At 41.1% G+C, this 25230-nt stretch overlaps 1 protein-coding gene across 1 annotated transcript; it reads right to left on the bottom strand.

The window, feature by feature from the left end:
• Positions 1-3413: 3413 nt before the first annotated feature.
• MEX3C (mex-3 RNA binding family member C) lies at positions 3414-24629 on the bottom strand. Its single transcript, XM_019464028.2, has 2 exons — positions 23494-24629; positions 3414-6448 (listed from the first exon to the last, which is right to left on the bottom strand). The coding sequence occupies exons 1-2, from the start codon at positions 24239-24241 to the stop codon at positions 5223-5225; spliced, it is 1974 nt and encodes a 657-aa protein (XP_019319573.1). The 5' UTR covers positions 24242-24629; the 3' UTR covers positions 3414-5222.
• Between the last annotated feature and the right edge of the window lie 601 nt (positions 24630-25230).

Here is a 25230-nt window from a genome sequence, read left to right on the forward strand (position 1 = left end):
AAATTATGCAGAACACTGCTGGAGGCTTCGGGTAAACACTGAAATGTTGCTGGGAGGCACTGAACAAAAATTTACATAATCTTGGCCCTCATTTCCCGTTTCAAACTAGCAAGCTTCGTATTACTAAGCCAGTTCTTTTCAGTTTTGTTGTTGTGTTCAGCTGAGTGTCATAGCTCCTCCTTAAGACTGTCACGTTTAATAAGTTATTTATGCACACTCTCACAAAGATTGAAGATTTCTAATTTTTAAATTTTCTTAAATGTTTATTTTGAGAGGCCAAGCTAGAGGGCACAAGCAGGGGAGGGACAGAGAGAGAGAGAGAGAGAGAGAGAGAATCCTAAGCAGGCTCCGTGCTGTCAGAGCAGAGCCTGATACAGGGCTCCATCTCACAAACTGAACCCTGAGATCATGACCTGAGCCAAAATCAAAGGATGCTTAACCAACTTGAGCCACCCAGGTACCCTGAAGGTTTATAATTTTTAAACACAAACACAAAGGCAGCAGCAACTCATTTAGGCATAGTGTTACACCTCCATTTTCCATTAGACGTTAAAAAAACACCCTGACGACCTAGAAATGTGTGGTTTCTCTTCAGCTCTTTTCCTCTTGGGTTATCAATCCCCATCTCGGATCAATGAACTCTGTTTACCATTTAAAGTATCTAGGGGCACCTGGGTGGCTCAGTTGGTTAAGCATCCCACTTGGGCTCAGGTCATAGCTCACGATTCGTGAGCTCGAGTCCCACGTTGGGCTCTGTGCTGACAGTTTAGAATCCTTGCTTGGGATTCTGTCTCCCTCTCTCTCTCTCTCTCTCTCTCTGCCCCTCCCTGACCCATAGTCTGTCTCTCAAAAATGAATAAATGTTGAAAAGAAAGTTATCTAACCATTTATCCTCCCAAAGGAAGTTCTCTTGCATTGGTGTACCAATGCTACCTTTAAAATGGAAAAGCAGGGGTGCCTACATGGCTCAGTCTGTTGATCACCCAACTTTGGCTGAGGTCACGATCTCACAGTTCATGAGTTTGAGCCCTGCTCAGAGCCTGGAGCCTACTTCAGATCGTGTTTCCCTCTCTCTGCCCCTCCCCCACTGGTGCTGTATCAAAAAAATATATATAAAAAAGATATTTAAGATGTAAAAGCAGACGAACATTAATACGGGGGCAGCATAGAAAGTCCCATATGGTAGGGAAATCTAACATTCACAACTTTCAGTTATTTCACATGGTCAGCTTGAAGATACCCAAAAAGGAAGGTATGGCAGTTTAAAGAAAACAGCTATTCTGAATCTTTATTAAATGGAATCTCATTAGGTTACTCAACACCCCTTCCTAATTCATCAGTGCTCCACTGCCCATAGTTAATCACTAACAGAAAACAGTTAAGGTGTGGAATAGCCATAAAACAGAGTATTACTGCAACCACTGAATTATGTGCTTCAGGAGACTGAAGTATACAGACATGAAAGACATGTTTGTGGTATATTATAAATAATCCTAATCCTTATTATTTACAAAAAGTTTTGGAATGAGCAAAGTAGAAACTTAAGTGGGGCTGGGAGTAGGGGGGAGTTGGTAGCATATTGAGAACCATCGTCTGGTTTTTATGCTAACAGATGCACTGATAAGAAGAATTGCAAGTGTTGTAAGTACCTGTACGTGCTTTCAAAACCTAATTATTCCAGCCTTCTTCATTCTTGCTAAAAACCTGCTTTGCAAGGGACTTTTGATAAAATCCTGTATTGAAAGAATTACTGCTAGCTGTTTTCAGTTCAGCATCTACCCTCCAAGGCTGTGAAAATGGAATACAGGTGACCGCCGCTATCTGAAAGTTTGCTTTGCACTGCTTTGCTTTTATGAAAGACCTACATTAGTACCTGTTTTCATCAACCAAAAGAAATCTGAAGAGGATTTTTGCTTTTTAACTGCTTCTATGTTCAGTTTACAAAAGTTTTCACAGGAACACTTCAATTTCAGCTAGGGGGGAAACGTAATATCAAGTACTCAGTAGGTTTGCCTAATTCTTAATTGTTCATGTTGTGGATTATCCAGTGGTGTAGCAATTCCCTGGTAACACGGGTCGACAGGCTTCCTAGAGCCTCTCTTCTCCAATACTTCTAAAATCAAGAAAATTAATGCAAGCATCCAAGGAAAGGCGGATCCAGACTTAGAACTTGGGTAAGTGCTTATCCGTTTTGCTAACGTTGGTTTCAGATAGTTTTGGTTTCCTCTGGCAAGGAAAGCCTCCAAAGTAGCTTAATTTCAAGGTCCTCTGAAAGATCTTGACCTTATATTAAGTAAAAGAAATTCATATTCACTGGTCAGCCTACATTAGAGCTGACCATGGTTAATACTGAGCCCTAAATTTACTGTTTTTCCCTATACGTGCATGCCTACGATCAAGTTAACTTATAAATTAGACACAGATTAACAAGAATAAAAACAATTATAACAATATGTTGCAATACAAGTTATGTAAATGTGGTCTCTTTCTCTCAGAACATCCCCCTTCTTTCGTGATGAGAGATGATAAAATGCCTACGTGACGAGATGAAGTCGGGCGTCTGTCTCCAGAACAACAGCAGCTGACCGTGGGTCACTGAAATGGCAGAAAAGGAAAACTGCGAATTGGGGGACAGAACCTGGCACTGTAACACACCCCAAAATTTCGCCCTTGTAGAGATTAATCTTAAAATTAGCAAAGTAATTCCAGGGCAGTGATCTTACCCATCGTCAAATCTATGTTTTCCAGTCTCCTAGCACAGCCTCAGAATTTGTCCAACACCTAGTATGGAAGGACTTACTGTGGCTGTGCAATCTAAGAACGAACAGAATTTTGGTTTCTTTAAAACATCTTAGAAAGGTCTTTATTTTTGTTTTGTAACAAATGGCAACAATTTAATCAGTATCAAATTGCTTCATTAGTGGAGTAATATTTTTATCAACCACAAACCTTTCAGAAGGTACTAAGCAACTGAAAGTTGAAAACTTGTTACCCTCGTATTAGAAAGAAATTGTTTTTCTAGATTTAGTGATAAAAAGATAAAAACCCGTAACAAAGGATAGAAACTGAATAGAGTCTAAATGGATTCAGGATTTTAGTTAACATCAGTGTATAAAAAGTCATTTACTGTTTTATGTGTCTAATGTACTTGTGGACAAGCAACCAATCTAACGCTAGCTAAATCTCTAATTTTACTATAATGTAACACTCATTTAAGGGAAAAGCTAAATTTGGGTAGGAGCCTAAGTGACACATTTAACACTAAGAACACACTAACAAAAGCCACTGCAAGAAGGAACACAGGTAGCTGGCGTGTGAGAGGGGCAATTCTGTAAAAGACATGTTCAGTTTTGGTAAGCGGCTATCTTCCAGTCTAAACTAACGATGGCATGAAAAACACCAGGGAGAATACGTTCAAGTTAATGGAAACAAGTCTTTATTAAGTAACTTTTAATATCAGAAAAATAAAACTCTTATAATTCTCTTTACAGCAAATATATAATATCAGTGCTTTGGCCATCTTAAGTTAAAGGCCCTTTATCATAAAATATATGGTTTTAAACTTTACTCAAATTGAATTTATAATCCCTATGACTTCCCTACATATACATAACAAAAGAGTGTAGTAAAATTAGCAAATACTAAACTATATTGATAATTTATCATTCTTAGTTTGTGGTTTTTAGAAACAGTACACGCACCTAATATATGTCGATTCCTTGGCTTATTAGTTGCAGTGTACGATGCAACAAAATACAAAATACATGCTTGGTGAACATTCGTTCGCATCTACAAGACGGCAGCTAAAGATTAGGTTTCAATACTGACATTTAACTATCCTACAAGCAGTTAGCATTACATCATAATATGCCATCAAGGCAATTTTTATACTGAAAAAATCAAAATAAAAACCGTTATTTGTAAACTTTTATACGAAATGTAACTCTTCAAGTGGAAATAAAAAATAAAATTTGTCTATTTACTATTCAATACACATAGGATTTTCAATTTTTGTTATATTGAGAAAAAAAGCTCTTTTGTGTTGGGAAAATAATGCTTCAAAAAATAATTAGTAGAAAAACCCACCAGTATATTGTTTTTGTCCTTTCGATGCCAGCACAGATTTGGGAACATACTGAGGATGAGGTTACAGACATCCACAGGTGAAATGTAAAAGTGTATCTTCAAGAAATCTTTCCTCGTGATTGGAAATAGTTTTGAAATGAAGTAAACTGATTGAAGGTCATCACAGCTGCTTTTGTAAATTATGCTAAGGGCATTATTATCCCTCTCTCCCTCCCCTCCCCTGAATTACTAAAAAATAAAAATATATTTATAATGTGCAAGACAAATATGGATTGAACATAAAATGTTTCACATTTTGATCTATAGTCTAAAAATTAATCAACAGCTTGATCAGACTAATGAATGGAATGTTCGCATCCTCAATTATTAGCCAATATAGGTGCATCCCAAAGCCCTTCCCGAAATGGGAAAACCCAGGTGGTCATTTCCACATTCACCGAGGGAGGCAATGGGTAGGAATTCACAATCGACACAATTGCATTCCTGATCCAATGATCATACCAGCCGTGAGCATTCTGGGCGAGATGAAGGTCAATGTAGCAGTTTTTGTCCCAAATTATAACCAGTGATCGAGTAAACTGCCATCAGCCCTATTATTACCAATAAGTAATCACAATGCATTAAAAAGTTACTTGCAATCCTGCAGAATTAGGCATAAGTTGTTGTAAAATAAAAAACGAACCTGTTTTGTCAAAACTGGCAGTGTAAAGAAGGCAGCACTGGAAGTGTCTGAATCATCTGTAATGCCAAGTACCCTCCATAAACTCTTAATGTGGTTAGGCTTTGGGACCCACTGTTTTGAAATCTAGACGCATATACTTTTCTCATAGGCCACACAACCTATGATTATCTTCACTCAGCCAAGCTGAACTTCAGTTTTAGCAATTCTTATACAAGCTATGTCTCTGGGTCTACAGGATAGTATTAACAATTCAAACCAAACTAATAGACAAGAGACCACTTAGGTTTAGTGTTACCATAGCAGCCTTTTATAAGTTTACTAACAACTTGAGCCTAATCCCAATAAAGCCTGATAACAGTCATAAGAATTCATTAGGAAGTTTACTGGGGGTACCATTATACCCATGCCTTTACGAGTCCATATAGAGATATAGTATTTATGTATATATATATAGTTAAGAGTGAATTTGGATTGCCTGAGTAACAGCTGTCTGGCAAACTGGACATGATGGCGTTCTCTTTTCACAGATCTTGTTGGCACATTCCATGCAGAAGAGGTTGTGGCCACATGGAACTAGGGCAGCAATAACTTCATTCTCAAAGCAAATCACACAATCGTGCTTTCGTCTCGATTCTGGAGGTGAGCTAGAGGTGGAACCACCATTGGAAGAAGAGTAACTATTGGTACCATTAGAAAAAGCAGGGATGTATATTGGAAGGCCGACATGGTTGCCTGTACTAGGTGGGTCGCTCCTAACCCTCCGAGCAAGTGGGTGTTCAATGCTCTCGGGAAACGTAGGAGACAGACGAGGAGTAGATGGCTGACTTCCTCTACGCTGAGTCTTCATGTTACCAGAAGGATCACTCCCAAAGCCAGAGAGTGGGTTAACTGGTTCAAAGGGGGTCCAGATAGTTTGAGCAGATGTTGGTAAAGAGTCAAAGGCAGGAGAATCAACCGCAAGATCTTCTGAGCCTACAGATGGTAGTGTATCTCCAAACCAAAAGTTCCCTGTGCTAAATGGGCTCGTGGGACTAAAGTCAGCCAGCCTATTGCTTCCAAAGTAGGAATCTGTGGAGCCGCTTCCCAGAGAACTGGAACTATCGTTTCGGTAATTGGAGATCATTCTTGCGCGGCTCGGAGGAACCGGATTGGAGGAGAGCCACGCGGAGCCAAGAGTGCCACCTTCAAAGCTTACATCGGTACCGTTGTAATGGAAATCATTCTCTTCGTTGAGCTCAATATAGTTTCCTGTACGCATGGCAATATGCATTTCTATTTCTTCTCGCGCTCGGTCAACATTTTCGGGCATCCCTGTCACTTCAAAGACAGGCTCCTTATCTCTGCTTGGAGTTACTATGTATGTGTGGGTCTGCTGCTGAATTCTTTTAATAGTTGCTCCTTTCGGTCCAACTACCAATCCCACGACACGATAGGGGACCCTCACTTGAACGGTGGTTTGACCGGGCAGATTTGGACTACACGACAATCCTCCCAGGGCAGGGCCATTTTTGTTTCGAGATGCACGAATCATGGAGAAGTGCTCTGCAGCTGAGAGAATCTCTCTTTTGGCCATGGCAACATCTTCTTTCCGTCCAGTGACAACAAAAATGGGCTCCTCACCACGAACAGGTGTCTTGATATATGTGTTTGTCTTGGCTCTCAGTGCTTTAATTTTACAACCTGTTAGAAAGAACATATTTCGTAAGAATCAACATTTATGTCAATAATATTGGTAAAGACAAATCACAGAAAGCTCCGTGCAAGCCAAATGTCTGCTTCTGGACAGCTGCGTTTTTGTTGTTGTTGTTGCTGTTGTTGTTTTAATTTTAGTTTTTCTTCATCATAAAAACTTATCACTAGATGAGAAAGCTTTCCTAACTCCACAAATGCTCCCTGGTCCTCCGGTATACTTGTGTCCTGGTCTTTCACTTAGGAAGAGGCGGTGCCTCTACCAGGAGATCTTAGAAGTCATGCTAATTGTTTCCTTTCTCTTGTTATCAGTCACTGCAAATGATGCACGAAATCCTCTGTACAGGCAAGCGAGACCACAAGCAGGTCTGACTTTCAGAACGGTAATAATTAGCTCGCTTGCAGGATGTTGGTGGCAAAGAAAAAACCACTAATGCATATGTAAGACACTGACCATCTACTGTCTCATTCAATCTATACAAGAACCCTAAGAACTTGATTATTACACTTTTATTGATAAGGAAAATGAAGCTCAGGAAAACGGTTAAACCCAGTCTAACTTAAAATCTATGGTCTTTTTGTCAGTCGAGAACCTCAAATTTCATACAACTATACTATAAAGCAGAAGTTCTTTAACAGCTTTCCACTTAATTGTCATCTTTTAACATTACTCTTTCCTCTGTAAACTCACCTGATGAGCAAAATGCTCATGGCCCAAAGGCTATCTCACATCTGCTGCCATCAGTTGAATGTGAGGCTTACTAAGTAAGGTATCCCCATAACTGTTTCTTCTAGCTGTACACAAGCACTAACTCAATTAACTATGACACAAACCAGTGAAACATGAATGCAAAAAGACACTGTACTTGTATGAAAATTAAGATGATTATTTTTGAAAGTCTCAATAAATATATGTACCTTAAAGAAGAGAAGGGTGAATTATGCATGAGTGAGACGACTGTAAAGGCCTGGGGTAAAAAACTAACACAGAATGATGCTGCCCTCACTGTAAAGTTCTTGCTAAATTCAAAAGAAACATATTGGAAATTGTATGGAATATGGGCACTGGATGGATTTTATTAAAAGACTACTCAGATTGGCAGACCCACTCTCAAATGAAAGGTTTTGGCCCCAAATCCTAAATGCATTTAAGTTAAAATAAAATATTGGAGATGCACATACATAACAATCCATTAATTCTTTAATTGACTTTTTAGAGCAATCACCTATTACCAGAACCAACTACATGAGATTAGAGGGCTTCAAAGTGTAACTTAAAGTGTTAAATGGACAACTGAGCCATGCGGTTATAGTTTTCAAAGATCTTACCATGAAGCTTGCTAGAATACATCTGTTCTCATGAATATATTATGTTATCTAGGTTCCTCAAAACGAAGAGGACAGGTTTTGTTTGTTTGTTTGTTTGTTTGTTTGTTTTAGAGAGAGAGAGAGAGAGAGCAAATAGGGGAGAGAGGGAGAGAGAAAGAGGGAAAGAGAATCCCAAGCAGGCTCCATGCTCAACACAGACCCTGACGCGGGCGGGGCTTGACCCTTGGGATCATGACCTGAGACAAAATCAAGAGTCACTGGCTGAGAAACCCAGGTACCCTGAGGCCAGGTGCTCTTAAAGACACATGTCACACTTTGGGGGTGGTCTTTTTCTTAAATCTTTCCTCCCTTTTTTGCCCCCAATGAATTCATAACACATACAAACTGAGTCTTTACATACATCATTTCTAACCTGCTAACTGTAAAAGCTCCTCCTCCCCCAAGTCTCCCTGCCTCCAGTCCCACCTCACTCCAACCCATTGGCTATATTCATTTTAATCAAATAATGGTTTCTAAATAAAGCACAGATCACATGATCACTTCTTTGCATAAAGTGCTTTAATGGCTCCCTTTTACCACAAGGATAAAGTCCAAGCAATTTGGCACACAAGGCCCCTCTTTACCTGGGGCCCGATTACCTCTCTCTAGATCTACCTCTTTACCACTTGCTTTTTCTCCTTCCTCACTTCTGTAACTCTGCAGTGTGCTCTTACCATATTAAACTCCTTACCCATGCTCCCTTGCTTCTGTGACTAGAATGTTCCTTTGTCCTTGCCTCTTTACTCCCACCTCTGCTTGCTTTTTAGTTCCTGCTGGCCTTCATATTTTAGTTTAGATGCCTCATCCTCTACAAAGGTTCCTATCCCTCAGGACTGCTTTGTGTACCCTTCCTAAGCATAAGCATTCCCAAACCACTGGATGGTTGACTAGAAGTATATACCTTTAGGGCGCCCATACAGCACATGTTGAAACAAAGATTGGTTTCCTTTATAAACACTGGGCCTTTCTTATACATATTGCTTTGAATGTAAGGGTTTTTTTTTTTTTGCTGAGCTTTTCAAGACTTTCATCTTCTAGCCCCACATTGCTAATGCAACTTTGTTGAAGGGAACTGATTATGCTAACTTCAATTGTAACATATGCAACGCAACTTTCTTCAACCTACCATTGGATTTTTGGAACTTAACCCACACCTATTCCCCCTTTCAACAAACTGTAAAACTTACAAAGAAATGGCTTGTTTTCTCACTGCTGGATCCTAGGTGCTTATCATAAAAACACTTTTAGAGTCAAGATTACTCTAATTCAAAGATATTCATTTGAGAAGATTTGTTTGGCAGGGAGGGGCTAAAAGCAAAACTGCAAGGAAAGCATTTAGTGCAGTAACTGGATAAGGTAAGAAGGGCCAAGGGGAGGAGGTGGCTTGGGGGCAATCAAGAAATTACTTCAAGGAGTTGAATTTATGCTACTGTAAAACTCGACAGTTTTAACTACAAAGACTGCTGCTGTAGGGGTGCCTAGGTGGCTTGGTCGGTTAAGCGTTGAACTCTTGATTTTGGCTCAGGTCATGATCTCACGGTTGTGGGATGAAGTCCCCGCATTGGGCTCTGTGCTGGGCACGGAGCCTGCTTGGGATTCTCTCTCTCCCTCTGCCCCTCTCCCTTGCTTGTATGTGTGCTCTCTCTCTCAAATGAATGGATGAATGAATAGTGCTGCTGTAAATTTACATTTATAAAGAACTACAAGAAGATTGAGTTGATAGTGTTACTTTTGACTATAAGGCAATGCTACTGCTTTTGCTCCACAATAGAGAGTGAATTAGAAGACACGAGCAATAAAACTTCCATATCTATTTTTTTATATAGACTGAATCTTCAGAAGACTCCTCTTTCAGCACAAAAGATGTTGCTTAGGGCTGTGAACCGAGAGCACTTTCCATTGGCCAATATGTGACTGATGGAGAGCTATCTAAGAAATTCTAAAAGGCTGTGATGTGAACAAATAACTAACTGTTCACATTATACATCCAGGGGAGTTATTGTTATTATTCAGATACTCTGGGCTACAATTTAACAAGAAGGCAGTCTGCTGGAACCACATTTCTAACAAAGAGGGTCCTGTTCATCCTGCAGAAAAACACTGGGAATTTCTATTAAGGACAAAGAGAGAAATAACCAAAGAGTTTGAGGTTAGTTCCTCTCAATCCTTACTAATACTGACCACTAGAAAATTGAATTAAGTAAACTTCTCCAAATAAATACTTTTGAGACTAGAAGCAACCATCAGTCACACGATACAATACTTTTTAATACCTAGTAGGAAGAAAATATGCCTAAAGGTACCCAGAATGCTATCTGGCCTAAGGCCGGTACTAACAAAGAGGTGTTTAATAACTGGCTCTGGAGGACTGAAGACAAATATTTTGAGTGGGGACCACTTCTGAGATAGGGGAGTCAGATAGGCCTATCCTGCCCCAAAGGACTGTGTACTTATTTAGGCCTTCCAGGTCAGAGGAGGTAATGGGAAGGTAGCAAAGCCCAGTCCCTCTAAGCCACTGCCAAAACAAAAATAAAAGAATGTATTTCTTCTCTCTCCTAAATTTTCTAAGACAGTTTTAACACAATAGCCTCAATTTGGATTAGGACTACAGGAAACCTCATCAATCATAATGTTGTTTCTATAGGAACATACACACTGAGGTTCAAACAACCAACACATGATTTCTAGGAATGAATATATATATATATATATATATACACACACACACACCAAAGTTGGGGACTTCTAAATAGGCAACACAAACTAAAGAAAAAACAAACTTGTTTTATTATTTTATAGGTGAAGGAGGTCAAAGGTTTTTAGAGTATTTTAGACTAAGTTTCTATTTGCAAAGTCTAAGATATTTAAAAAATCATTGAAGAATTTATAATCTCAGAGTGGCATAAAACTCAGAGGCCATAAAAGTACAGATAAATTAGATTACACTTAAAAAATCTGCTGCATGGCAAAAGTCACCAAAAATAATTTAAAGAAATAATTATTTACAACTTATACCACAAATGGCTAATTTCTCTCTCTTACATACATACATATACCTGCCCTACGTATCAGAACACCAAAACCTAATTTAAAAAAATAAAAGAAACTGTTCACAGAAAAGGAAATCTACAAATGGCTATGAAACATGAAAATTCCCATTTCCATGTGAACTGAAGGGTCTTTTTCCACCTATAAGAATATCAAATATCAAAACAAGTATCAAAAACAGTGCTACTAAGAACAGGGAAAAAAAGGACCTTTATATTTAGTTGCTGGGAGTATGAACTGCCCAAGGGCAGTTTGCATTATTTGTCAAAATTACAACTGCATGGATCCTTCTGCCCCTACAGTCCCACTCATAGAACTGATCCTGCAGAAATACTTGCACAGGTATAAAATGACCTTTGTATTATATTACTTAATTATATTAGCATGAGGCCAGTACAGCTATATAATGGAATACAATGCAGTCATAAAACTCGTTCACTTAGGGGGACAGGGTAGAAGGGAGCCTTAATTTTCCTCCACACTCTTTATTATTTTAATAATTTTGAACCGTACAAATCCATTAGTTTTTTCCAAGAAGTATGATTAAACCAGAAAAGTTTTTTTAAAATACAAAGAAATGACACATTTTACTAGACTTAGCATATATATATTCATTAGACTTTTGGCTAGTACTGACGTTATTTTAAATTGTATGAACTGCAGGGTAAATGATTTCATAACCTGAAATCTGAACAAGGCTTTTTCATTCTAAGAGGTGAGGTCTAACCATGGTCTTCTTACAGCTACTGATAAAAAGAACAGATGTCAAGCTTTGTACCAGAATGTGTAGATGTAGAATGTGTAGAATGTTAAGAACTAGGATACAAAGTTCTATAGTGGTAATTCTATTTTGATTTGGAAGTAAATCCCCCACATGAAAAAGTCTCCAATCTAGCCCTAGTATAAGAACTCATTTCCCCTTTCTATCTATATCACTTGGCTGGGGCTGGGTTTGCCTTAAAACCCTGGAGCTGTGGCCAGATTCATGGCCTTCTTGCTCCCTGGTGAGCAGAGGTCCGGTCCTGCCTTGCTTCTGCAGAGTAAAGAGAACCTCTCCTGCCAGAGGCATAGCAGTTAAGAGGGACCCGTCTCTCTCTCATTGCTGGGAGAGGAGTTAAAAGGAAGAAAAAGAACTGAAACGATGGATGTTCGGGGTTTCTCAAACCTGGGGTTGCAGTATCAATTTAATAGGCTGTAATCAACATTAAAAACAACAATTAAAGTTAAAAACAGTACCAAAACTCAACATGTTCCAAATATTTCAGTAAAACATGCGTAAGAAGGGCTGCAATGCCAAATGTTCTTTTACTGGGGGTGGGGTGGGGGTTATCAAAGAAAAGTTTAACTGAAGGTAGTGGAGAGATGTGATGTGCTCTGGATAGCCTGCGAACAAGCCCACAGTCCCCACTGTGAACTGCCTATGGAGACCTTCTGGCAGGACACTGTAGGTGGACTCTAGGAGCTGGAAGGAAAATGGAAGGCTCAATCCAGAAATCTTTTTCTGTTCTTTAATTTTGTTTACTATCTGCCTTAGATTTCTAATGCTGCCAAAGTTACCACACACAGTGAAAGGTGGACACATCTTCAATGACAGCAAGGGGTTTAAATTCCATCTTGTAGGGGCAAAGAATCTTTTTTTTTTTTTAATGTTTAGTTATTATGAGAGAGAGGGAGTAGGAGGGAGGGAGGGAGGGAGAGAGAGAGAGAGAGAGCGCGTAAACGTGCGCGTGGGGGAGGGACAGAGAGAGAATCCCAAGAGGGCTCCATGAGGGGCTTGATCTCAGGAACTGTGAGATCATGACCTGAGCCGAAATCAACAGAGTTGGACACTTAACCTACTGAGCCACCACATGCCCATTTTTTTTTCTTTCCTTCTTCTTCTTCTTCTTTTTAAGAAACAAGCCCCAAATGTTATGTGAGCTGTTGCTGATTTTTCACAGAGTATTTTGTTTTCTAGAAGTTCACTGTATTTTCCATTCACTTCATAAATTAGCTACATATACCTTAACCTAAGGTGACTTGAGAAAGCTAAACACCAAAATTGCATTATGTGTATATATCCACTTTGGGTCATCCTTGGCATGTACCTTTATTCAAAACTTCCCCCCAAGAGTGTTGTTTTAAGGGAAAAGAATCCTACTAGGATATCGGTGTAGTACACACACACACACACACACACACACACACACACACACACACACACACACTTTAAATAAGTCGTGGTGGTTGTAGGGCGCCTGCGTGGCTCAGTTGGGTGGCTCTGCATTGACAGTGCTGAGCCTGCTTGGGATTCTCATTCTCTCTCTCTCTGCCCCTCCCTTGCTTGCGGGCTCTCACTCTCTCTCAGAACAAATAAACATTTATAAAGAGATAGACAGATAGACACACAGACACACAGATAAGGAGGGGGAATGAAACTCTGTGAGTAGCTCTTTTACCTTTGAGAAAATTAGAACTCCTTGGCCTGACATTAAAACCACCTGCTGCCCCCCTCCCCCCACTTCTCTCCCATCAAGTAGCCATAACCCAGCTTCTTCTAGACTTTATCATCTCCTAAACATGCCCTGTTCCTCCTGTTCCTCTTCTGTCTCTGCTCAGATACTTCCCTAAATAACGTGGAAAACCCACAGTACTTCTGCTCCACACCTTATAGCTTCTGAGTAACAACCATGGCCGTTTGGAAGATGAGGCTGTACATGTGAAGCCTGGCTCTATGAACTCAAAATAGTACAAAGGTGCAGACTCATTATTACTGCTACCACATATAAATCTTCCAAGGCATAGTTTAAAGGAAACAATGTAAGAAGCAAAAAACTGATCATCTGAAGGCCTGGGTCTTAAGTATATCACCAGTTTCTCCCCCCCCACCCCGTTTCTACTCCTGGTTTCAATGTCAGGTCATTCAACCTCTAGGTCCTTTCTGATGCTTACATTTTTGACCAAGTCCCTCTTCTCCTAGGAAAAAGTCACTGTTTCTTTTTTAAAGTCTTAAAAGAACTTGGGACAATCAGATACTACCTTATTTCATACACATATATCTTTTCTTCCTTTCCTCAAGGAAAAGTAGGTTGAGTAATAATGGTTGGGAACATTGACTTCGGATGATCACTAACCAGCTTTGTGAACTTTAGCAGGTCAGTAAACCTTTATCTTTCCTTCATGGGTGAGGAACTACGATTAAAGATACTTTTCTCACTTGGTTCTTACAAGGATTAAATGAAATCATGTATTAAAAATGCTTATTACAATGCCCGTTTTTCAAGTAGGTGGCTCTGTAAAGGGTAACTTTTTTTTTAAGTATTTATTTTTGACAGAGAAAGAGCACACACATATGTGAGGGAGGGAGGGGCAGAGAGAGAAGAGGACAGAAGATCTGAAGTGGGCTCTGCTGAGAGCATTGAGCCTGATGCGGGGCTCGAACCCATGAAATGAACTGTGAGATCATGACCTGAGCTGAAGTCAGACGCCTAACCTACTGACCCCACCCTGGCTCCCCAGTAAAGGGTAACTTACAAGACTACCCAACCATGCCCAACCACTCTTCAAGTATTTCCTGAAATAATAATGATAAAGTAAAAATCTGTAGCACACTTTTCAGTTTTCCAAACTTATCTAGATTTATTCCCATTTAATCATCATAACAGTGCTTTAAGAAGGGCAGGAAAGAACCTGAACTGCTCAAGATCTCCCAGCGGGAAAGTCAGATCTCAAACCCACGTTGTCTTAACAACCCCACATGCCTCTTATGACTCCATACTGTTTTTTTCTAAAAGCACTGGAGGAACATATTATTTCATGTGTCATGATATATTAGAATTAAGAGGGGATCCTACTCCTTGAGGGATAGTCCAGACACCTATTCAAAAGCTCCTTTAACTTTACAGGAACTCAATTTCGGTATTATGTTTTCAAAGACTGATGGATATCAGCTAAATCCCAATAAGAGAGTGTTTCTTATGCATACTAACTTAACCCAACAGTTACATTGTTTGGATCAGCAATGCAAACTATTCATAAATGCACAGTATCATAAATGCTTTCCTTTCTAGAGTTCAAGTGTCCTTGTAGCTCTTCTAGTCAAAATCCTCAAATGTTTTGTGAATACAGTCTCACTGTAGATATCATTCTGTCAGCACTTCAAACAGCTTCATTATTGTGATTTTAGTTTTGTTATTTTTGACTTTTAATGCCTTAAATCAAGAAGGTTGCTACTGGCCATAAAACAAAGCTCCAAATTAAGTTCAGGTTGACTGGCTCCTTACATAAAGGGTTGGGAATAAAAGCAAGAGGGAAGAAAACCCCAATTACCACAATATGGAAATTAAAACAGGAATAGTAAAGTGGCAAGTCTAATCCAACAATCCAGTTAAATACAATAAACATCACAAGCATCTACCTTGCTTTGGGTACTTTATCAAGGATGCAAAGATGACCAAGATTCAGTGCTGCCCTCACTGACTTGTATCAGTTTCAAGCACCAGAATGATCTGATGTCTACACATGTTCATGTACAGATATCAGTCTCTTTTCTTATATTGCAGATAGTATTCAAACCTTCTGTATCTTTGCTGATCTTTTTGTCTGCTTGTTCTACCACTTACTGAGATAGCAGTGTTTAAGTCTCCAATTCCATGAGATTGAGACCCTGGGTAAGTTACTTATATCCCCATAGATCTGTTTCCTTATCTGTATGGTGGGAATAAGAATGGATCAAATGAGACGATACACTGTCTCACACACTTGAAGGTTTATAATTAAAAAAAAAAAAAAGCTGTTTGACTTTGAATCAATTTTCTATAGGAAGTTGAAAACACTTAAAGGATTTATCTCCTGAAGATAAAACTTAACATTTTGATTATATAAAGCATGCTGAAATATTATCAACTTTACTGAACTTGGAGGGGATATGTTGAAGTCAATCTAACTGGGAATCTGAAATCTGGTATACTTTTGCATGATTGCAGGGACTCTTTTTGGACAAAAATCAGAATGTGAGAGCACTAAGAAATAATCTAATTCAACCTCATTTTATACATGAAGAAAACCGAAGCCTAGAATTGCCCAAAATTATAAACTAATAACTCCTAAAATACACCATTCTCTGAACCTAACTTATTTTTCTAGTAGATTCTTAAGAAGGAGTTAAAATCTAAAATTCCCCTTCTTTTTTCACTTAGACAAGAAAACTGAAATACTTAAAAAAAAAAAAAAAAAAAAAGGCTCATATTTAGCCTTTCACCAAAGCTGAAACACCTAGATAAGGGTGTAAATTAGAGAAGAGAGCTAGAACAATTCTCCTAACTGGGGATTATAAAATTAGGCTCATGCGCTTTAGAGGATGTTAATAGAAACCTTAGAATTACTTCTATTTGGGTACCATATAATAATCAGATTCATTTGTAACTTTAAAAAAAAATATACTGTGGACCATTTAGTTAGTGGTATACCCTGGGAAAAACTTACTAAAGTGACAATTTTCAGTTTCAACCTAGTATGTGCTCAGAGTACAAATCTAGCAGATTTATAAACTTTACCCTGCCTCATATATAATTTATTATGTCTGTACTTTCAATTGTGCTATGAATCTGTACTAATGACATCTTCTCAAACTTGATCCCAACAACAAGTGGGGGATGGAAGGGGCCAGGAAGGACAAGTCATTGGAACAGGTTTTTTTCCCACAAGAAATGCTCAGTAAGGTTAAGTGATTTGTCCAAAGTCACAAGGCAACAAAGGCACAAAGGCAACAAATGGTGAAACCAAGTCTTTAACAAGTTTTTTTCTAAACTCCCAAGTTCCAATGTCCTTTCCTACAGTACATTAAAATGGTACTGATGGCAAGGGAGAACGTACGTCAAAGGGAAGATGAGTGGTAAGGAAAAAGGGACAGTAATAAAAAGGTCAGCCTGAAATGTAAATACTGTTAATAATAGCAACCCTTTTGGGAAATCTTTTAGTTGTTTGGAACTATTCCCTCCCTACACTCCTCCAATGGTGTCCAGAAGATCAACTACTTCACGCTAATCTTTAACTACACCTGCAGTTTTCATTAAAGGACTGTCTTTATAATTTCAAGGCCAATCTTATTATTCCATGGTACTTTATTTGTAGTCAAATCAGGATTCTCTGCATATAATGAATTGTAATTTTTGCTTACTGGACAAAGGCAACAAACCGTGCCCACATGAATTGTTCTTAAATCCCAAACACTGGCACGGAAGAGGTTCTAATGTTATGCAGTGCTCAATCATAGAATAAAGACTCGAACTATCCAAATGGCACTAGGCTGTGCATACATTCAATGTAGTATAGTTGGACTTGGTAATACTAATACTGGAAAATTATTTTAAAAGCTTAAATATCATATTTAATCTTTAAAAATGTCCATATGGCACCTAATGGTGGCATGGGGAAAAAAGTTAAAAGTAAACTCAGAAATTATGGTCTAAAAGCCATCTGGGAGGTATTAAGATGTAGTTTAATAATAATAATAATAATAAAAAAACTATCACTTTGGAATTACCTGAAGATCAATGGGGTTTTAAAATAGATTTTCCATAATCTACCTGGAGTTTCCTAAAGGAGGTTTTAAACTGCAAATACACTTACCTATTTAGTCTCTTATGAACATTGTTACTTATTTTTTCACTTGGAGTTCAACTTCAAAAATTCTACATGGCCTAAATTACATTAAAAAATTCTGTAACAATCCCTTTGATCATAAAATAATACTGTGGTAGTCACTATAGCTGTTCAGGAATATTCTGGCTCTCTTCTGTGGGCACATGGTTGTAATGGACCTTCTCTTACCTACTTGAAGTTAGGTGTGGCCCCATGACTTACTCTGATTAACAAAACGGGAGATGTAATTATTACTTCCGGGTCTAATATTTAAAGACCAGGATGTCCTATGCTACTGTCTCTTATTCCGCTGGCACATGGGAAGACCAGCTAACACTTGCGATGGTGGCCACTGCACTGGCCCGTGTCCCTGAATAACTGAAATGAGCAGAGCCCCTGCGAATAAGAAATTACCCTTTATTGTTTTAATACTGAGATGCTGGGGTTCGCTGTCATCACAACATAATTCAAATCTATCCAGACAGAAGTGCCGTGTAGCCAGAAGGCATTCAGACATCAGATGGTTCTAGTTGTTACACGTTAGAAGAATATAATGTGTGAAACTGCTAAAGCCAAGAAAGGTAAATGAGATTAAAAAGTGGTTCGACTTAATTTCAGATTTAACTCAACAAAAACAACATGTACTTATCGCTTAAAGTTTCATGTGTTTCAATTTATTTGTATCATTCAGTTTCTAAAGGTATTATCGATAAGGTTACATCCAGCTGAAGAGATATCTGAAGCCTAGGGAGTTTAAGTGACTTGTCCAAGATCACAAAGTGAGTTACTGGCACAGAGTAATCAAATTTAGAAATTTTAATTTCTGATTGTAGACTCTTTCCAATATACCATAGCTGAGCAGAGACTGTTGAAGGAATTTGGGTAGTTTTTTATATTAAAACATATATTCTGAACATTTTTGTATTTGGTTTAAGGCAAAAGTATCAAATCTTTCAATCTGTACAAATATCAAATTCATTCAAAACCAAATGCACAAAATATTAAGCACTATCTTATAACTAAATACTATCTTTCCTTGAAAACTTAAGATATAAGAAGAGCTACAGAGAATTCTAACCCATAAACTTTGTTGAAAATTTTCCTAAACAGGAATCTCTAACAGAGTTAACAGTTCCTGTATACTTGACTCCCTGGATCATTTTTAGATTGTTGGTAACCAGGGGGTAGAAAATACACCCTTGTATTACCACCTTATTTTCCATTTCCTCCTAGTGAATCCAAATAGTTCATTAGCTGAATGAGCCAGGAAGAAAAGGCAGTAGATTCCCCACCCATTTGCAAAACAATAATTGAACCTTTCCCAATGGTCCCAGAGCTAACAAACTATTATCAACTAAATTTAAATTTTAAAGCCTAGAAGTTACAATATAAGCTTTGTAAAGCTAGCAGGTATATAACACAAATTAACTTTCTGAACTATAAATGACAGTGAATTTTTAGTTAGGCATATGAGAAGGAGAATATTAGAATGAGAACTGTGCCTTCTGGGTAGCAGAGACATCAAAATTTTATTAAGTAAATTTATTTGGAGAGTGAGGATATTTGAAGTTATCTATACTAGAAATACAGTAGCCCAAAGATTAGGGAGGAAATTAACTCAAATATCATTAACCTTCCTGAGCAGGATGCTTGAATACAGAGGCAGCAACTTAATCTTTGATGTCAAACAAACTGGTCTAAATCCAAGTTCCACTTTTTTTTTCTTGGAGCAAGTTATCTCTCGGAGCTTCAGTTTCTACACCCATAAAATGGGGATAATAGCCTAGAAGGATTATGGTACCTGGCAAAGAGAAGGCCAATAATCCCCCCTACTCCATAAAAGAAAAAGATAATGTACTTTAGCGTTGTTCTGAAACAGTTTCTCCTCAAGAAATGTGTATTTCTTCTTGAATAGGGAATTTACGTATGGCATGACCTAAGTTTCTCTTTTTCTTTTGAACAAACATACACAAATAAGCATATACCTTATTTCAATTATGTTAAAACTTAAGAGTGGTTCTACCCTAATAAAATGGGGAAAATTGTCACAAGGATGTGTTTATGAGATATTGAAACAATGTAACATATTCATTATTTTAAAAGTGACCACACAAATAACCACTGGGAAATCAGTGGAGACAGAGTAGCTCAACAGAGAAGAAAACAATGTTGGAAGGGGTGGAGCTCAGTGACAGCCAAAGGTACAGAGCCCACTAGAGTGTAGACACACAAAAAATAGAACTCCAATTTCCACTGTTACCTCATTCTTTAAATTTTTTACATGTTTTTATAGTATATATCAGATACATATCATTCATACATAAATATACAAACTTTGGAAGTACAAGATTAATTTTTTTGACAGGATGTACAATCAAAAAAAGCTGGAGACAACTCTTCCAGGCTATGAGGCAAGAGAACAACATACATATAAAGTCACTATTGAAAATAGATGAAGACCCATGTTAAGCTTAAACAGTAACATACACCCCCTATGTTACAAATTTCTAAGACAACTGAATATAGGACATTCAGTATTTACTTATAATGTAGTTAAGAATGGGTACAGAGTTTATTTTAACTCACTTTTTAACCTAACTGGACATCAATGGCTGTACATTAAACCTCATATTAACCACTGCGAATGTGTCTTGTGGGTACTATGTTCAACAAAAGTTTAAGTTTTAAGTCTGTTGTCAGGTGTTTTTTTTTTTTAAGTTTACTTCATTTATTTTTGAGACACACACACACACACACACACACACACACACACACACACACACACGAATGGGGGGGGGGAGGGGCAGAAAGAAAGGGAGAGAGAGAAGGCCAAGCAGGTTCTGCACTGTCAGCATGGAGCCTGATGTGGCGCTTGATCCCACAAACTGTGTGAGATCATGACCTGAGCCTAAATCAAGAGTCAGACACTTAACTGACTGAGCCACCCAGGCCCCAAGTCTATTGTCAGGTTTAATCTCTAGCTCATATTCTAAAACTTCAGTGCTTATCAAAAAGCCCCTTTATTTAGTTCATGGCTTTATTTTACAGTATTGTTGGTTTCAATATGAGATGCAAATCTTAAGAAAATGGGGCCAATTTAACATTTGCAAATATGGGAGTGCAAATATGAGGTCAACACTGACAACTTTCATCACTATCAAAAGCAGTGGGTTTTTTTTTTTTTTTTAAAGATACTGGAACCAGAGGCCACTATATGAGTTCTAGTCTATATGACTCAGAATTCCATTTGTCCTACCCTTTGCTTCAGAGCTGAAGTCAGAAATGTCTCCATCTGTGTCATATTTATTTCCAAAACCAATTAAGAGATGACAAACAGAAAATTACAACTTTAGGTAATGAATAAAATGGCAGGAATGGATAATCCTTAAGAATGAAAGTTCAGTTCATCCAAAGCAGACAAGTAAATTAAGTGATTTGCCCCATTTATTCGCTTGGAGAAAATAGAAATTACCACCCTATAGAAGGATGCAAACATTAGAAGTTGCCTTGTTCCTGGTGGGAGTGGGAACACACTTTACAGGTTTTGTTATGGTGCTGGCTGCCGGGTGGAGATGGGGAAGGGGTCAATGATCCACTAGGTGCATGGTTCAGAACAGGAAAAGGGGGACAAGACTTTCTGCTCTTAAGATAGCGGATGATGGCATCCTTTTAACAGGACTGTCAGCTCTGGGAAATATTAAGTGCAAGAGAATAGTCAGCAATTTGTCTCCACGTCCTAAGACATAAATAGAACCACATTTCCTTATTAACCAATGAGCACAGCCCAGAAAAACTAAAGATTTTATCTCATTTGCTGTAATTCAGGAGATGGTACAAAATAAAAACTCAGAATGAATTCAGTTTACTTTTAAATAATGGATTTGTATAAAGACAACAGTCTGTGTAATTAGGGATCATTTTTTCGTGCTTTAAATATAGAAAAGGACAAAAGTTTGTATTTAACTAAATATACAAAAGATATCATTATCTTGTCCTTAGTCAAACTGGCAAATAATGTAAATGTTCTTTTCTTTTGTTATCCTAAACTGTAAGCACACTGAAGCAACTTGTGCTCAGGCAGTGCAATCCTAGTATAGCATTTAGTTTTTCGTACTTTGGCCTGAATAGACACCTTCCCAGCCTCTTTTCGCCACACTCCTTTTAAGACCCCAAGTATCAAAAACAAAAACAAAACCAAAACCCCCAAAACTTTCTAATCATACTTAGAGATCATTCCTCCACACCTTTCCTCACATTGTTCCTCAGTCCTTCTTCTTCATCTCCATTTAAGTCCTATCCACTCTCCAAGTCCCTACAGGGCTGATGTTCTCACAAGCCCTGTCTGTTTGTCACACACTCACTACAGTGAGTGCCATTAAACGACATGTTAGTTTAGTGCCATTCCACTGTTTATTAGACTCCTAGTTTAAGGACAGCAAGTTTGTCTGAATCAACCTCACATTCCCAACTGCCATAAACCCTCACCTGGCAAAACAGAAGCTTGAAACATAGCAATTCCTTGATGTAGTTAATTGAATGGCCAACTCATTTTGGATTTATAAATTGAGATGTTACAGTTTTATTCTATGTAAGGTGAAACAGCGCTCTCCTAGATTAGTATCTTAAGTATGGTAAAACAAAGAACAAAAAAGCCCCCCAAGCCCATCCAAACAAGACAAAACAAAACAAAAACAAGGCATCTGAATCTTATTTACCAAACTACAGGAATAAATTCTCAACTGAATGGTACCAGCTTCGAACAGTGCCTTTAAGTACTAGTCATCAGGCAGTCTGAAATAAGCTATCTCCTTTATCCAGATTTCAGACGGGTTTTTCTTATTAAAATCCGAGAGGTAAGAAATGAGCCAACTCTGACATTTGAAACCACCATTTCCACAGACCTCTTATTTATGTGTACTTTAGACCACTAGGGAAAGATGAGATCATTTAAGCAGCAGCGCCATTATTTCTCTTTATTTGACCCCAACAATGCTCTCAACCTAACAGTAAAGAGACATGCATCAACCAGGCTAAGCTATATTGAAATAAGGCAGCTGGGGTAGTATTTACTCCTTTAGTATTGGGGGGAGGGGCTGGGGGGAAGCTATACTAAAGAGCAGAGGACCTTCCCTAAAAATGTCGGTTACAGAGGTACTCTGGGCATCCCCTTCCCCCACCTTCACAAATCTACTCCTGGAATCTGAGACATAGGTCCTTTGTCTGAACAATGTGGGAGGAGTCTGTCTGCAGTGCTGGTGTGCTGGCAAGTGAAGAGAATTTACTGAAAACTGTATAATCGCATAGAGTTCCTTAACTCAATTACCTTACTGTCCATTTTCTCTTCATCGTGTCCACTAGAGTAGTTCTAAAAGACAGCCAATGTGGCATTTCGAGAGTTAAAATGTATCAAAGGGAATACAAAAAGATCAACAGAGTTAGGCTGCTCTTCAAAAGCTAAGTTTCTGAATAGCGGAGGGGTGGAGGGGGGTGATGGCATTACCCACCACTTGAACATCCCCTTCCCTCTCGACTGAGCTCTCGTACAAAGCCTCCATTCCTGTCAATTTCTTCGTCTGAACAAGCTGCTCCCTAAGGTGAGCTGGGTACCGTCGGCTGCGCAAACTTGCAATCTCGCAGCTTTCCGTGCACAACACCGAATCCACCACCGACCCGACCTTTTACCACCTCACTGAGGTTTCTGGTGCCACGCCAGCCTGGTGTTCCACGAATACAGCCCGAGTTAAGTGAACACCACCGGATTTGGTGCCTGGAGAAACTTAACACCTTTCACCATGCAAAACGAGCGGAATACCGTAGGTTTTCGCAAGGTGACCCACCTTCTCATCTTATCTACCCACGGTTCCTCGCAGACCCCTTCGCGATGGATTTGGGGGACTCGCCGGGTTCAATGTTGCAGCCGGGAGCTCGCCTCTTTCGGCTCCCCCACCCACGCCCGGGGCCATGCCCAGCTGGACTCCCCTCCTCCCCGCCGCACTCACCCTGGCGACCGACAATCTCGGCGACATGCTCGGAGCTGGGCACCGGGACGCACTCGGTGGTGTTGACGCTCTTCCTCCGGAGCAGGGCCGCCTGCTCCCCGTTTAGGGCGGCCGCCGCCGCCGCCCCGCAGCCGCCGGGGCCGTAGGCGTGGGACAGCATCGCCGCCATCATGCCCTGGGCATCGTCCCCTCCGTAGAGCACCCCCGCCGCCGCGGCCGCCGCGGCCGCCTCCCGGGCATCGAAGCCGGCGGCGGGCAGCAGCACCGACCCCAGGGACCCGCCCGGGATCGGCTGGGTCTGGGAGGTGGCGGTCGCGGGCGGCGACAGCAGCAGCAGCGACTGTCGGTCCTCCTCCTCTGCCTCCTCCAGCTCCTCCTCCTCCAGCAAGTCTCCGTCCAGCTCCGCTTCCTCCCCCTCCTCCTCCTCCTCGTCCTCCTCCAGCTCCAGCTCGGCCGCCTCCGGGGCCCCGGGCCGGCCGGGCGGAGCCCGCTCCTCCGGAGACAGCCCCGCCGCCCGCCGGGCCTGGCCCTGCGCCGCCGCCGCCGCGGCCCGAAGCGCCGGGGTGCCGGGCTCCGCCGGGCTGGGGTCTTCGAGGCCTAGCGCGGCCAGGCGCTCCCTCAGCAGGAGCCCGTCCCCCTCCAGCTCCGGGCCGCCCGCGGGCGGCGGCAGCGGCGGCGGCGGCGGCGGCTGCGGCAGGGGGGCCGGGGCCGCCGCCAGGGCCAGGGCCGCGGAGCTGCCGCTCGGCATCGCGGCGGCGCGCTGTCAATGGCGGCGGCGGCGGCAGCGGCCGGGTCAGGCGCGGCGGGCGGCGAGCCCCATGGCGGACAGGGCTCGGGCCCTGCTCAGCGCGCAAACACCTTTCCTCTGGGGAGGCGGCGGGGCTGGCGACCCGGGCCGAGGAGCGCCAGGGCCGCCCGGAGACTGGAGAGGGCGGGGTGGAGGGGCAGAGGAAGGAGGCAGAGGTAGGTAACTAGGTGGGTGGGTGGGGACGGCAGCGGGGCGGGCTGCAGGAGGTGGCAGCGGCTCCCCTCTCAGGGTTTCTTTTGTTTCATGGCCTTAACCAGCCCCCGGCGCGCGCGGCGGCGGCGACGCCCCACGCCGCTCTCCGAAAGAAGCCGGCGAGCTCTGATTGGCTGCTTTTAATCTCTGGGAGCCCGCCCTCTGCTCCCCGCAGCCTTCTAATGCCTTTCCCTAGCCCCACTCCCCCACCCTCTTCTCGGGCCCCGCCCCACTCCTCCCCAGAGCCCTCTGATTGGGTGACCGGGACAAGCCAGTCCCCGAAGCCTTTTCCTTCCGTCCTCTCCCCTCCCCCCTCCCCTCCCTCCCCTGTCCCTACTGGCTCACGAGGAGAGGGACTGTGATTGTTCGCTTTACACGTCACTCATTGTGACGTACCCAGGAGGGGCGGGGAAAAGTAGGAGGGACGAAGGCGCTGTAACAGGCTGAAACTGGGGCCGAGCAGGGGTTTTCGCGCAGGCGCGTGCAGCTGCAGCGCACAGCTAGGTTTCTTCCTTTCTCCTCGTCCCACCTGCCCACAAGGGTCGGGTCTTTTAGGGCACTGTGTGAGCGGCCTTGGAGTGGGGTAGTCGTGGGCACGGTGGGCGTTGTTTCCCCGGGTTGAGAACGAGATTACCTTGTTTCAGGGTAAGGGCCTAGGGAGAGTCATCGGAGGAGGGGCCAGTGAAGTGTCCTCCTATCCAGCCGTGGGGGTGGTTTGCTGAGCCGCGTGGCTTCTG

This window comes from Panthera pardus, unplaced genomic scaffold, assembly GCF_024362965.1.
Source record: "Panthera pardus isolate Hobbes unplaced genomic scaffold, ASM2436296v1 HiC_scaffold_15, whole genome shotgun sequence".
Taxonomy (NCBI): Eukaryota; Metazoa; Chordata; class Mammalia; order Carnivora; family Felidae; genus Panthera; species Panthera pardus.

Excerpts from the sequence above, each read along its gene's own strand:
- MEX3C (XM_019464028.2), bottom strand. The coding sequence starts at position 24,241 with ATGCCGAGCGGCAGCTCCGCGGCCCTGGCCCTGGCGGCGGCCCCGGCC. Across the intron at positions 6,449-23,493 it reads CGAGATTGTCGGTCGCCAGG|GTTGTAAAATTAAAGCACTG; the intron begins GTGAGTGCGGCG and ends TCTTTCTAACAG.